General features: G+C 47.8%; 2 protein-coding genes and 1 pseudogene across 2 annotated transcripts; all 3 read right to left on the bottom strand.

Annotated features, from left to right (window-relative positions):
- Nucleotides 1-352: 352 nt before the first annotated feature.
- LOC125538722 (putative aldo-keto reductase 3) lies at nt 353-4087 on the bottom strand. The gene is made up of 5 exons (XM_048701997.2): nt 3796-4087; nt 1513-1704; nt 1232-1404; nt 1026-1128; nt 353-922 (listed from the first exon to the last, which is right to left on the bottom strand). The coding sequence occupies exons 1-5, from the start codon at nt 4018-4020 to the stop codon at nt 581-583; spliced, it is 1035 nt and encodes a 344-aa protein (XP_048557954.1). The 5' UTR covers nt 4021-4087; the 3' UTR covers nt 353-580.
- A 2178-nt stretch (nt 4088-6265) lies between these two features.
- LOC125538721 (putative aldo-keto reductase 3) lies at nt 6266-8175 on the bottom strand. Its single transcript, XM_048701996.2, has 5 exons — nt 7892-8175; nt 7592-7783; nt 7191-7363; nt 6913-7015; nt 6266-6812 (listed from the first exon to the last, which is right to left on the bottom strand). The coding sequence occupies exons 1-5, from the start codon at nt 8114-8116 to the stop codon at nt 6471-6473; spliced, it is 1035 nt and encodes a 344-aa protein (XP_048557953.1). The 5' UTR covers nt 8117-8175; the 3' UTR covers nt 6266-6470.
- A 1085-nt stretch (nt 8176-9260) lies between these two features.
- On the bottom strand, nt 9261-10232 carry LOC147985888 (uncharacterized; annotated as a pseudogene).
- Between the last annotated feature and the right edge of the window lie 3940 nt (nt 10233-14172).

Below are 14172 nucleotides of genomic sequence, written 5' to 3' on the forward strand. Positions count from 1 at the left end.
CTAGTGAAACCTATGCCCCCCGGGTCTATTTTTCATCATATATTTTCAGATCTTTAAACCAAGAAACCCAAAAATATCTTATTGCAATTTATTTAGATTTATTTTAGTTTGCCTTTTTTATTTATCTTTTATACATATCTCTATTAGATCTCACTCTTGGTCGAGACAGTGAAGGGATTGACAACCCATTTTTCGCGTTGAGTGCAAGTGTTTGTTAGTTTGTGCAGGTGCATAGATTGGAGACTTGCTTGTGCCTCTTACTCGATTGATACCTTGGTTCTTAACTGAAGGAAATACTTATCTCTATTTTGATGCATCACTCTTTCCACTTCAAAGAAAAATCAACGCAAGTTTAAGAAGTAGCAAACACCCAGGTGATATACATCCTGTCCAATTATACAAAGACATTTTTTAGTACCATGAACGTAATCATGGGGAGGAATTGCACTACATTAGCAAACAATTGGTAGTTCCATGATTTCATCCATGCACGGAGTGCTCATGGAATTATTTGATTTGCAACTATTTCAAACTAGTGATACAAAGCATCAACATAGTGATTGATTTCGATGATACCCAATTAAGTGGCTTTCCAGGATGACAGGGGAGGAGTCTCGGAGTCCTTCCAGGTGTTGAGGAACGTGATGTGGTAGCGATCACCTTGGACCGCATCCATGGCGGCATAGGACTCGAGCTCAACCATCTCCTCAGCCGTGAGCTCCACAGAAAGCGCTCTCACGTTCTGCTTGAGATTCTCAACTTTCGTTGTGCCAGGTATAGGACACACATCGCTTCCCTGATGGTGAACCCAAGCCAACGCGAGCTGGGACGACGTGCAACCCTTCCTCGCAGCCATCTTGCTCACGCGCTCGAATATCGCCGCGTTCTTCTCCATGTTCTCGGGTTGAAATCTTGGGAGATTCTTAAAACGCAATGGGATGCATTTGTTAGAAAAAGGAGAAAAGAGAAAAAAAAAAAGCCAGCTAACCGTATGAAGAAGGAAGTGTCATGGGTGATTCATTTACCTTGCGGAAATCGTTCTCTGGTAATGTGTCCAACAGTTTTGGTCCAGTGGATAGAAAACCTCTGCCTAGTGGACTGTACGCAACAATTCCAATGCCAACTTCTCTGAAACAGTAAATAATTTGTAAGTTCTTTTTGAGGACGTTTCATAAAGTACTATGAAGCTGATTTTGAAAAGAAAAGGTAGGTTTATGGTCGTTGCAAAAACCTGCAAGTTGGTATTATATCTTCTTCAACATCTCTTGACCACAAAGACCACTCCAGCTGAACGGCAGTGATCGGATGAACTGCGTGTGCCCTTTTGATTGTCGACGCCGAGGCTTCCGACAACCCGACGTATTTCACCTTTCCTTCTTGGACTAGTTTCTTGATCTCACCCATCTACATGCATACGGAAGTCAAGAAGGTAGACTGGTCGATACCTGCAAGCCCTCAATCTGTCTAAATGAAACGAACCTGAACAAGTGCTACTACGTAGTAGGGACTGACCGTGATCTCGACGGGAACATTCTTGTCAATGCGGTGCTGGTAGTAGAGGTCGATGCATTCGATGCCGAGCCGAGCGAGGCTGCCCTCGCACGCCGCCCGCACGTACGCCGGGTCGCCGCGGACCTCTCGGGCCGGCGTGATGCCGAATTTCATGGCCAACTGGACCTTCTCCCTCGTCCCTCCCTGCAGCGCCTGCTTTATCACACGAAGAACCCTTGCCGGTCAGACATCCATGTGCGAGTTATTTACCGAAAACCACCACATTATGGATTAGGGTAACAACTTGATATCACATTTGGACCAGGTCACAAAAAACCACCGGTTTTGTGCCTAATGCGTAACGCGGAGCACTGATACTCGAATTTAGTTGAGAAAACGGTGAAACCGACAGATGGGGCCCGTCTGTCGGGATGGCGTGGCAAATACCAAGCACACAAAAAACCTTTGACTAGCTGAGGTGGCAGATGAGCCGCGGGCCCCGCCTGTCATTGACTACATGGTCATCTTCATCCCATCTCTATTTCTATGGAGCATTGTATCGAGCAGCTTGTGTGCGGCGAGCCATCTCTGCCGATGCAAGTCGAGAGCTCCATGGCCATGGCAGCCGAGGCCCTACCCGACGTCCAGATCCTCCTCTCCCTTTTCCTCTTCGTCTGGAGCTCGCTCCCGTCCTCCAGCCCTCTCCCCGTTGTTGTTCGAGAGCTAGCCGTCGACGCCGCTCCGCGCTAGCATGGCCATCGCCGTAGTTTTGCCGACAAATAATGTCCTAGAGCTTTGCCTCCTCGCGCTGGTCATCCTCAACAACGAACAAGAGCCTAGACGCCGCAGAACGACAGAATCGATTGCGTCTTCAACCTCGGAGCCGCCCGCCGCCGGCGGCGAATTCGCCACCTTCAGAGCACCCCCGGCCTCGTCGGCCTGCTCATCTGAATCACCATGATTCCCTCTCTGTCTACCCTTTTCCCCCATTGTCAATTCGTCCCATAACTAGTTCGTCCGCCATGCCCGAGAGCTCCCGCTGACGTGCCTTTCCAGTCTCCACCGCTGTCGTTTGAGCACGAATTGGTCACGTCTGAGCACCGTACCGAGATGCTAGAGCTCGCAGGAGGCCATCTGGACTATTAGGCCGCTCGGTTGCAAGCTGTAACCCGGCGCTCGCGCAAGCCGGAGCTCTGCCGCCGCCCAGCTCGCCGCCGTCAACTCTGCCGGCCAACCTAGCACTTTCCACCACCACCAGTCAATGCGCACGGTCACCAGCATCCTATAAAACGCAGCCTAGCGTTGAATGGTTGCCGGAATCGTCACGGCTAGCGGTGGCTGCAGCCTGCAGGAGTGCTCCTGGTCTCGCCTGCGGTGGCGGCGAGGGCGGCTGCGGTCCTGCGTGCGTGCCACGGCCAGGGGCGGCTGCAAGTGCGCGTGCGTGCCAGGACCAGGAGAGATGGCAGGTGTGCGTGGGTGCGTACGCGCAACCGAGGTCAGCCATGGCCGACGGGTCCTGCGTGCGTGCCACCGCTGTCGTTTGAGCACGAATTGGTCACGTCTGAGCACCGTACCGAGATGCTAGAGCTCGCAGGAGGCCATCTGGACTATTAGGCCGCTCGGTTGCAAGCTGTAACCCGGCGCTCGCGCAAGCCGGAGCTCTGCCGCCGCCCAGCTCGCCGCCGTCAACTCTGCCGGCCAACCTAGCACTTTCCACCACCACCAGTCAATGCGCACGGTCACCAGCATCCTATAAAACGCAGCCTAGCGTTGAATGGTTGCCGGAATCGTCACGGCTAGCGGTGGCTGCTACCTGCAGGAGTGCTCCTGGTCTCGCGTGCGGTGGCGGCGAGGGCGGCTGCGGTCCTGCGTGCGTGCCACGGCCAGGGGCGGCTGCAAGTGCGCGTGCGTGCCAGGACCAGGAGAGTTGGCAGGTGTGCGTGGGTGCGTACGCGCAACCGAGGTCAGCCATGGCCGACGGGAACGGCGAGAAGAGAGGAGAGAGAGGAGAAAGAGACTAGTCAATCTGCCCACCTGGAATTTTTTTTGCACGTCAGCCCGACAGGAGGGACCCACCTGTCGGATTTGCTGTTTTCTGGGCTAAAACGAAGAATCAGTGCTCCGCGTTACAGATTAGCCCATTGTTGGTGGTTTTTTGTGCCCTGCCTCAAATGTGATACCGATCTATTACCCTAGCCCATAATGTAGTGGTTTTGGATAAATAACTCTTCGCGTGCGAATGATATGGCAACTACTAGAAGGGAGCCAAGGAACACGTCGGGTGGCTGTAGTATGGTAACCTACCTTCCCGAGCAAGAGCTCGTTGGTGTGGGGGCCGTAGATGTCGGAGGTGTCCAGGAAGGTGACGCCGGCGGCGACGGCGTTGCGGAGGAGCGCGATCATGTCCTGGTCGGGCTTGCGCTCGCCGTAGGCCGCGGACATGCCCATGCAGCCGAGGCCCTGCGCCGAGACCTCCAGCCCCTGCGAGCCCAGCTTCATGCGCGGCACAACCACCGGAGCAGCAGCCATGTCGTTCGTGCTGTGATGAACTGATGATTGCTGGATGAGTAAGTAGGTCTGGAACTTGCAGTGCAATGCTGCGGTGCAATTTATAGTGCGGTGGAGGGCGTCATGGAGTAGGTCACCAGGCTGCTGGTTTGAATGAGCTGCCGAATTAGCGCAGAGCGTCACCCCGTACGTTAAATTGAAATGGACATTGATCTTTTTCACTCTTCTAAGGTCCTCTTCTAGATTCCTCGTACTACATGACAGTGAGTGAGTGGCGGGGCGGTTCGAGTGGGACGCCACGGTGGCTGACTGGCTGGTCCAACGGATGGGCACGCCACGGGGGAAAGGAACGTGTGGGTCCAGGAGGCAGATGCCACGGCGACGGGCGACGGGTCACCGCCCGTCTCCGCCACATGAAAAATTCGATGATGGACACCGAAGTGCGAAGTGACTGCCGACGCCCCGTCGGTCGATTTCAGCGTCGCCGTTGGCCGGGGGTTCGTGAGCTCACGCACGCAACTCATCGGAGAATCGGACGGGCCTGGCATCCGAATCGTGTGTGTCACAGCCATGCATGTGTCCTGTCTACGATTCCTGGCTTGGCTGGCTGGCTGGCTTGTGGATAGGTTTGTCTCGGACACACGATACGACGGCGACGCCTGCCTGCTATCCGCTCCGGCGTGTCGAGTGAGTGACGAGGCGATCCAAGGAGATTGTCCATACACTGAGTCATTCGTGTGTGGCACACTCTCAGAAAAGCCTCCCTCCGTCCCATAATATAAGAGCGTTCAAGGGAGTAATTATTAGGGCGTGTGAGGCAAGCTATGTCATTTAGGATATTGTTGTTGCCTCTTCTGATAGGAAATCATAATAGTTTTGTTAGAAATAGTTAGCATCATTGTTAGGCTAAATAGGCGGTTAATATTATCTTTAACATAACTGTCTACCGGCAGTTGCTTTGTGAAGCCTTGTCCATATGATATGTACGTCTGTTAGAACAAACGCCTCCTTATAAACCGACTCTGTAAGCGCCTTTCTGGCCAAACGCCATATACCCAACCACAACGTACGTCAAATTTTGAACTAGAGCATAGCATCACCGTGTATATTTTGGGGCATGCCCATTATTTTTTCAGTTTGGATTATAGCTATTACGAGCAATGAAATTAACATCATTGACTTCTACATCGGTGATATGGCATTTACGCTACCTCTTCTTTACCTTTCATGACGGAGATGAGTTCATCAAACTTAGCTGTCAACTCCGTGTTGTTTTCTTCAACTGTATTGACTTTTTTGGTGGTAGTTCTTTCAACATGTCATTGGGCATGGTTCCCTTGCATATCATCAAGTAGCTTCTTGACATCATCTATGGGCTTACCCATGATAGTTCATTGGTGCAGCGATTAGCAAAGTCACACAATATGAAAGTCATGTCTAAGCCAGAAAGAAAACCAAAACCCCGAAGTGATCAAATCCAAAATAAAAAAACTACAATAATAATCATCTCTGCACTAACCATCTCATGACACCACAAGAACAATGAGGTTATTCAACATCACCTCGGTCACCTATTCCGACCACCAAAGACTAGAGTCTAGATTTCTACTCGGAAGAACCAGACTGGGCATATCCAAGCAATGCCTTCAATAAAATAACGACACAAAAACATCACCATTGTCATGTACAACCAACTCGGATCATACCTACGTTTTTCACCCCGAAGCTCAAAACTGGGTACTCGAGAAATACCACCATCAAAGCCAATCATGGGTTGTCGCCATCACTTTTCCACAATCCTAGAAGCTGGGCTGGAAAATCAATCGGCGCCACTGCATAACCATACCTTGTGCATCAAGTCGTCATCCATAAATTGCATTTCACAGCCGAAGGTAAGCACCGGATCTTGAGAGATTAACCTCGCGAAGACCTTTTGGCAATCATCACAATCCACAGTGAGGTCGCCGCCGTAGGCCGAAGTATCCAAAGGACTCTAGAGGCTTCCAGAAGACTTGCATCAGGGTGCACGAAGCATGTGTTTGTTAGGCAGATAGATTTACTATGTTGTAATCTTCTGTTTATTTCTATTCCTTGCGTGTGTAACAATTGAAGTAACAACCAGTGTATGTCGAAGGTGCAACAATTGATGTAATTCGGCCCCTGTAAGGAGGTGCGACGCGTACCGCAATCTTCACATGAGGTTGGGAATTCTAAATGGTTTTCCGGATGAAAATGTGTTACAAAAGGGCCTTTGTAGCCCTGCCAAAAAGTTCAACACTTGGGGGATACTTCCTTGCAGGCATAATAAAAAGTTCAACACTCATGGGCAGGAATTGTGCTACATTAGCAAACAATTGGTGGTTCCATGATTCCATCCATGCACGGAGTGCTCGTGAAATTATTTGATTTGCAACTATTTCAAACCAGTGATACGAAGCATCAGCATAGTGATTGATTCCCATGATACCCAACTAAGTGGGTTTCCAGGATGACAGGGAAGGGGTCTCGGAGTCCTTCCAGGTGTTGAGGAACGTGTTGTGGTACCGATCACCTTGGACCGCATCCATGGCAGCGTAGGACTCGAGCTCAGCCATCTCCTCAGCCGTGAGCTCAACAGACAATGCTCTCAGGTTCTGGTTGAAATTCTCAACTTTCGTCGTGCCGGGTATGGGGCACACATCGCTTCCCTGGTGGTGAACCCAAGCCAGCGCGAGCTGGGACGACGTGCAACCCTTCCTCGCAGCCATCTCGCTCACGCGCTCGAATATCTCTGCATTCTTCTTCATGTTCTCGGGTTGAAATCTTGGGAGATTCTAAAAACGCAATGAGATGCATTTGTTAGAAAAAGGAGAAAGGAGAAAAGTAAGATAGCTAACCGCATGAAGAAGGAAGTGTCATGAGTGGTTCATTTACCTTGCGGAAATCGTCTTCTGGTAATGTGTCCACTAGTTTAGGTCCAGTGGATAGAAAACCTCTGCCTAGTGGACTGTACGCTACAATTCCAATGCCAAGTTCTCTAAAACAGAAAACATTTTGTAAATTCTTTCTGGGACTACATAAGGAGGACGTTTCATGGTATGACAAAGTTGTACTAAGGCTACGACAATTAATTTGGATCGGAGGGATATTACATATGAAGCTGATTTTGAAAAGAAATTGCGAAAAAATAGGTTTGTAGTCATTGCAAATACCTGCAAGTTGGGATTATATCTTCTTCGACATCTCTTGACCACAAAGACCACTCCAGCTGAACGGCGGTGATGGGATGAACTGCGTGTGCCCTTCTTATTGTCGACGCCGAGGCCTCCGACAACCCGACGTATTTCACTTTTCCTTCTTGGACTAACTTCTTGATCTCACCCATCTACATGCATACGGAAGTCAAGAAGGTAGACCAGTCAATACCTACAAGCCCTCAATCTGTATAAAATGAAACGAAGTTGAACAAGTAGTGCTACGTAGTACTTCCTTGGTCTGAAAAAACTTACTCCAAGTTTGTTTTTCAAATGGATGTATATAGCACTAATTTGATGTTAGATATATCCATTTGAGGGACAAATTTTTTTGGACAGACTGAGTACGTAGTACTGACTGTGATCTCCACGGGGACATTCTTGTCGATGCGGTGCTGGTAGTAGAGGTCGATGCAGTCGACGCCGAGCCGGGCGAGGCTGCCCTCGCACGCCGCCCGCACGTAGGCCGGGTCGCCGTGGACCTCCCAGGTGGCCGTGATGCCAAATTTCGTGGCCAATTGGACCTGCTCCCTCACCCCTCCCTGCAGCGCCTGCTTTATTGCACGGAGAACTCTGGCCGGTCAGACATCCGCGTGCGAATGGCAACTAGCGAGGAGCCAAGGAACACGTCGGGTGGCTGTAGTAAGGAGGTAGCCTACCTTGCCGAGTAAGAGCTCGTTGGTGTGGGGGCCGTAGATGTCGGAGGTGTCGAGGAAGGTGACGCCGGCGGCGACGGCGTGGCGGAGGAGCGCGATCATGTCCTGGTCGGGCTTGCGCTCGCCGTAGGCCGCGGACATGCCCATGCAGCCGAGGCCCTGCGCCGAGCCCTCCAGCCCCTGCGAGCCCAGCTTCATGCGCGGCACAACCACCGGAGCAGCAGCCATGTCGTTCGTGCTGTGATGAACTGATGATTGGTGGATGAGTAAGTAGGTCTGGAGCTTGCAGTGCAATGCTGGGGTGCAATTTATAGTGCGGTGGAGGGCGTCATGGAGTAGGTCACCAGGCTGTGGGTTTGAATGAGCTGCCAAACCAGAGCAGAGCGTCACCGCGTACGTAATGTGCCCAAAATTAGTTTACCCAGTGATGCGTGACCATTTTTTTGTCAAACAATTCAGTCCAGACAAATATTTTTAGGTAAAGTAGTCCAAAGGCTGCGGCATCTTGTGATAGCACTCATTCGGATAACATCCGGTCAAAGTCAAGATACCACCTATTATTAAATTTTTTACGACCTAAAAATAGTTTTATTCCATTATAATAGGGTTCCAGTCGATAGGCCCGAGCCGTTGAATTGTTCTACTTCAATCCAACGGTTGGCTCATCTTGTTTTTTCTCCGGCTGTTTCTCTCCTCACACACAAAAAAAACAGACACGTCGTGTCACATGAGGCCCCGGTGAGCCCTCGCAGGGGGCACCATAGTCAACCGTGGTGTCCCTATCTCGAACTTGGTTACCGTCAATCCTAGCGGCAGTCAAAATAAAAAGTTCTCCCACTCAAACTAGTGAACCCTCATCATCGCCTGCACAAGCGACACCGTCCTGGATTGGCCTTGCCACAGATGTCGCCGCATGACGCCGCACCCCCATCTCGACCTCGGAGATGTGCGTTGTATGTCTCTAGAAATTGAATGAGGAATAGCAAATCCAGGAAAAAAAATTAAGCCACGATCAGGGGTGGAGCTGGAGCTCATGCTACCCCAATGCACCACTTAACTATGGCATAATATTATCAAATAAAAATACATTAAATAAAGGTGTGTTTCACAAATTGTAACATGGATTACCTAACATAATAGAAATCGATTTATGAAAACAAAATGCAACAATCAAACTACTTAATATAATGCTACAAGAAAAGGACATAATTACTTGAAAAGAAGTCTTGCACTCCCAAATTCCAAAACACATCATCAGGCATTAAGGTTCAATAACCTACAAGATAAAAAAATAGAATTTAATTTTAAAATAGAACATAGTAAAATGCCCAAATCAAAGTACTTAAATTTGCTAGAATTTTAAATTTTACCTTTAGTATATTCTCTTCCTCCGAGCCTTGAAATAGTGACCCACTTGATCATTGGTGACTTTTTTTCATTTCTTCTTTCTTCACATAACAAATAACATCATCATTGAAGATATCATCATTGAGGCGATTGCGCAAGTAAGTTTTGACCTATTTCAGTACTGAAAGCACCTCTCAACTGTAGCAATAGCAAAATAGGCAACACAATCACTAGTTTCAACAACCGATAAAACAAAGGATACATAAAATGCCTCCTTATTTGCACCATATTTTTTAAAGCTCGGTGATTGTTGCTATGCTGGAAAAGCTATCATCTTTGTGCACATCAGCAATAGAGCCGTAGATCCCGATCAAGATGCCTAAAATCCCCAAAATCAAAATCTTGAGGGTATAGTTTAGCCAGAATCATAAGATTTCCCAAATTGAAACCACGAAATGAGTCTCGTGGACTCAAAGACGCTGACCAAAAAAGCATTAGGGGATGTCTCACTGAACCTACTATCAAGCTCCTGAACTAGCCAATCAAAAACATCATTGAAGCAATCAACTTGATAATGATATTTGTTGGTAATTCTGGTTACCTGCCTTCTCTTTTTTTTTGGATTAACATATGCTTCTTCCATGTCCAACTCTCCAGTACCATGTTTCTCGCAAAACACATGAACTTCACTTAGCATAGATTCCCATCCATCTTCTCTAAGTTCATTCAAAACAATTCTTGTTGACTTGACACATTTCATGGCATTTACTACATCTTGATCTTGTCGTTTCAATGCTAATGACAATGTGTTGGTAGTAGTGAGGATTATTGTCAACATGAGATGCAAATAGAAGCCAAAGTCAAAACATTGAAAATACACTAGAAGACCATTTGCTTGGTCTCTATTTGTTTGAGTGGTGTCTTCTTCTTCGACAATTTCAAGAACTTTAATAATCGGCTCGAACAATGGCAACCAAACTCTTAAGTGTTTTAGCATGAGAACCCCAATGAGTGTCCCCGGGTCTTTGTAGGCGTTGCTCTTGATTCAAACATGTTCCCGTTGTAAGTTGCCTGCACCCTAAAGCCTTGCTCATTTTCCTCAATATTTACATCTCTAATCACATCCCTTTGCTTGGCAGAACGAACCAAAACATTTAACATGGTAGAAATCATACTGAAGAAATTACTAACCCCTTTTTGCTTTCTTACAACAACCAGAACAACTAAGTAAACTTGGTGAGCAAAGCAATGAGCATAATAAGTTGTGCTACTTTCTCTCATCATCAATGATTTGAAACCACTGAACTCACCTCGCATGTTGCTAGCACCATCATACCCTTGTGTTGGAAATATGCCCTAGAGGCAATAATAAAATGGTTATTATTATATTTCCTTGTTCATGGTAATTGTCTATTGTTCATGCTATAACTGCATTAACTGGAAACTATAATACATGTGTGAATACATAGACCACAACATGTCCCTAGTAAGCCTCTAGTGGACTAGCTCGTTGATCAATGGATGGTTATGGTTTCCTGACCATGGACATTGGATGTCGTTGATAACGGGATCACATCATTAGGAGAATGATGTGATGGACAAGACCCAATCCTAAGCATAGCACAAGATCGTGTAGTTCGTTCGCTAGAGCTTTTCTAATGTCAAGTATCATCTCCTTAGACCATGAGATTGTGCAACTCCTGGATACCATAGGAATGCTTTGGGTGTATCAAACGTCACAACGTAACTGGGTGACTATAAAAGTGCACTACAGGTATCTCCGAAAGTGTCTGTTGGGTTGGCATGAATCAAGACTGGGATTTGTCACTCCGTATGACGGAGAGGTATCTCTGGGCCCACTCGGTAATGCATCATCATAATGAGCTCAGTTTGACTAAGGAGTTAGTCATGGGATCATGCATTATGGAAAGAGTAAAGAGACTTGCCGGTAACGAGATTGAACAAGGTATAGGGATACCGACGATCGAATCTCGGGCAAGTAACATACCGATAGACAAAGGGAATTATATACGGGATTGATTGAATCCCCGATATCGTGGTTCATCCAATGAGATCATCATGGAACATGTGGGAGCCAATATGGGTATCCAGATCCCTCTATTGGTTATTGGCGGGATAGGTGTATCAATCATGTCTGCATAGTTCCCGAACCCGTAGGGTCAACACACTAAAGGTTCGGTGACGCTGGAGTTGTAATGGGAATAGTATGTGGTTACCGATGGTAGTTCGGAGTCCCGGATGAGATCCCGAACATCACGAGGAGTTCTGAAATGGTCCGGAGGTGAAGATTGATATATTGGATGAAGGATATTGGAGTCCGAAAGTGTTCCGGGGGTACCAGGCTATGGTCAGCATGACCGAAAGGTGTTTCGGAGGCCCCGGCAAGTCTTGCAGGGCCTCATGGGCCAAGGGGAGGGGGCAAACCAGCCCACTAAGGGGTTGTGCGCCCCCCACACCCTTTCCCATGTTACATGGGGAGGTAGGGCGCCTCCACCTGGCTTGGGAGGCAAGCCTCCACCTGCTTGGCTTGGGGGGCAAGTCTCCCTAGGGTTTCCCTAGGGAGATCCAATCTGTCCTAGCCACCGCCCCCTAGGGGAAACCCTAGGGCGCTTCCCCCTTCTCCCCTTCCCCCTATATATAGTGAGGGGTGGGAGGGCAGCCGCACCCTTCCCCTGGCGCAGCCCTCTCCCCCTCTCCAACTCCTCCTCCTCTTCCGCAGTGCTTGGTGAAGCCCTGCCGGAGAACCACGAGCTCCACCACCACCACGTCGTCGTGCTACTGGAGTTCTCCCTCAACTTATCCTCTCCCCTTGTTGGATCAAGAAGGAGGAGACGACCACGGGTTGTACGTGTGTTGAACGCGGAGGCGCCGTCCGTTCGGCGCTTGATCGGATCTTCCGCGATTTGAATCGCCGCGAGTACGACTCCATCAACCGCGTTCTTGTAACACTTCCGCTTAGCGATCTTCAAGGGTATGAAGATGCACTCCTTCTCTCTCTCGTTGCTAGCATCTCCTAGATTGATCTTGGTGACACGTAGGAGAATTTTAAATTGTTACTATGTTCCCCAACAGTGGTATCAGAGCTAGGTGTATGCGTAGATTCTATGCACGAGTAGAACACAAAGTAGTTGTGGGCGATGATTTGTTCAATTTGCTTAACGTTACTATTCTTATCTTGATTCGGCGGAATTGTGGGATGAAGCGGCCCGGACCGACCTTACACGTAAGCTTACATGAGACTGGTTCCACTGACAGACATGCACTTGATGCATAAGGTGGCTAGCGAGTGTTTGTCTCTCCCACTTTAGTAGAATCGGATTCGATGAAGAGGGTCCTTATGAATGGTAAATAGCAATTGGCATATCACCGTTGTGGCTTTTGCGTAGGTAAGAAACGTTCTTGCTAGAAACCCATAGCAGCCACGTAAAACATGCAACAACAGTTAGAGGACGTCTAACTTGTTTTTGCAGGGTATGTTATGTGATGTGATATGGCCAAAAGGATGTGATGAATTATATATATGTGATGTATGAGATTGATCATGTTCTTGTAATAGGATTCACGACTTGCATGTCGATGAGTATGACAACCGGCAGGAGCCATAGGAGTTGTCTTAATTTATTGTATGACCTGCGTGTCAATGAAAAACGCCATGTAATTACTTTACTTTATTGCTAACCGTTAGCCATAGTAGTAGAAGTAATAGTTGGTGAGACAACTTCATGAAGACACGATGATGGAGATCATGGTGTCATGTCGGTGACGAAGGTGATCATATCGCGCCTCGAAGATGGAGATGAAAGGCGCAAGATGATATTGGCCATATCATGTCACTTTATGATTTGCATGTGATGTTTGTCATGTTTACATCTTATTTCCTTAGAACGATGGTAGCATAAATAAGATGATCCCCCGCTAAAATTTCAAGAAAGTGTTCCTCCTAACTGTGCACCATTACGAAGGTTCGTTGTTTCGAAGCACCACGTGATGATCGGGTGTGATAGATTCTAACGTTCGCATACAACAGGTGTAAGCCAGATTTACACATGCGAAACACTTAGGTTGACTTGACGAGCCTAGCATGTGCAGACATGGCCTCGGAACATAAGAGACCGAAAGGTTGAACATGAGTCGTATAGTAGATGCGATCAACATGGAGATGTTCACCGTTGATGACTAGTCCGTTTCATGTGATGATCGGACACGACCTAGTCGATTCGGATCATGTATCACTTAGATGACTAGAGGAATGTCTATCTGAGTGGGAGTTCATTGAATAATTTGATTAGATGAACTTAATTATCATGAACATAGTCTAAATTGTCTTTGCAAATTATGTTGTGGATTAATCGCTCGCGCTTTAGCTCCCTGTTTTAATACGTTCCTAGAGAAAGACTAAGTTGAAAGATATTGTAAGCAATTGTGCGGACTAGGGCCGTAGTCTGAGGATTGTCCTCACTGCTACACAAAAGGCTTATGTCCTTGATGCACCGCTCAGTGTGCCAACCCCTCTGGCGTCGTCTGTGGATGTTGTGAACATCTGGCAGACACCTTCTGATGACTACCTGATAGTTTAGTGCGCCATGCTTTACGGCTTAGATTCGGGGCTCCAAAAGCGTTTTGAACACCATGGAACATTTGAGATGTTCCAAGAGCCAAAATTGGTATCTCAGGCTCATGCCCGTGATGAGAGGTTTGAGACCTCTAATAAGATCTTTGCCTACAAGATGGAGGAGAATAGCTCAGTCAGTGAGCATGTGCTCAGAATGTCTGGGTACTTCAATCACTTGAATCAAGTGGGAGTTAATCTTCTAGATAAGATAGTGGTTGACAAAAGTTCTCCAGTCACTATCACCAAGCTGCTAGAGTTTCGTGATGAACTATAACATGCAAGGGAAGTTGATCCCGGAGCTGTT

Source organism: Triticum urartu, chromosome 2A (assembly GCF_056163025.1).
Source record: "Triticum urartu cultivar PI428250 chromosome 2A, HENAU_Tu73, whole genome shotgun sequence".
Lineage (NCBI taxonomy): Eukaryota > Viridiplantae > Streptophyta > Magnoliopsida > Poales > Poaceae > Triticum > Triticum urartu.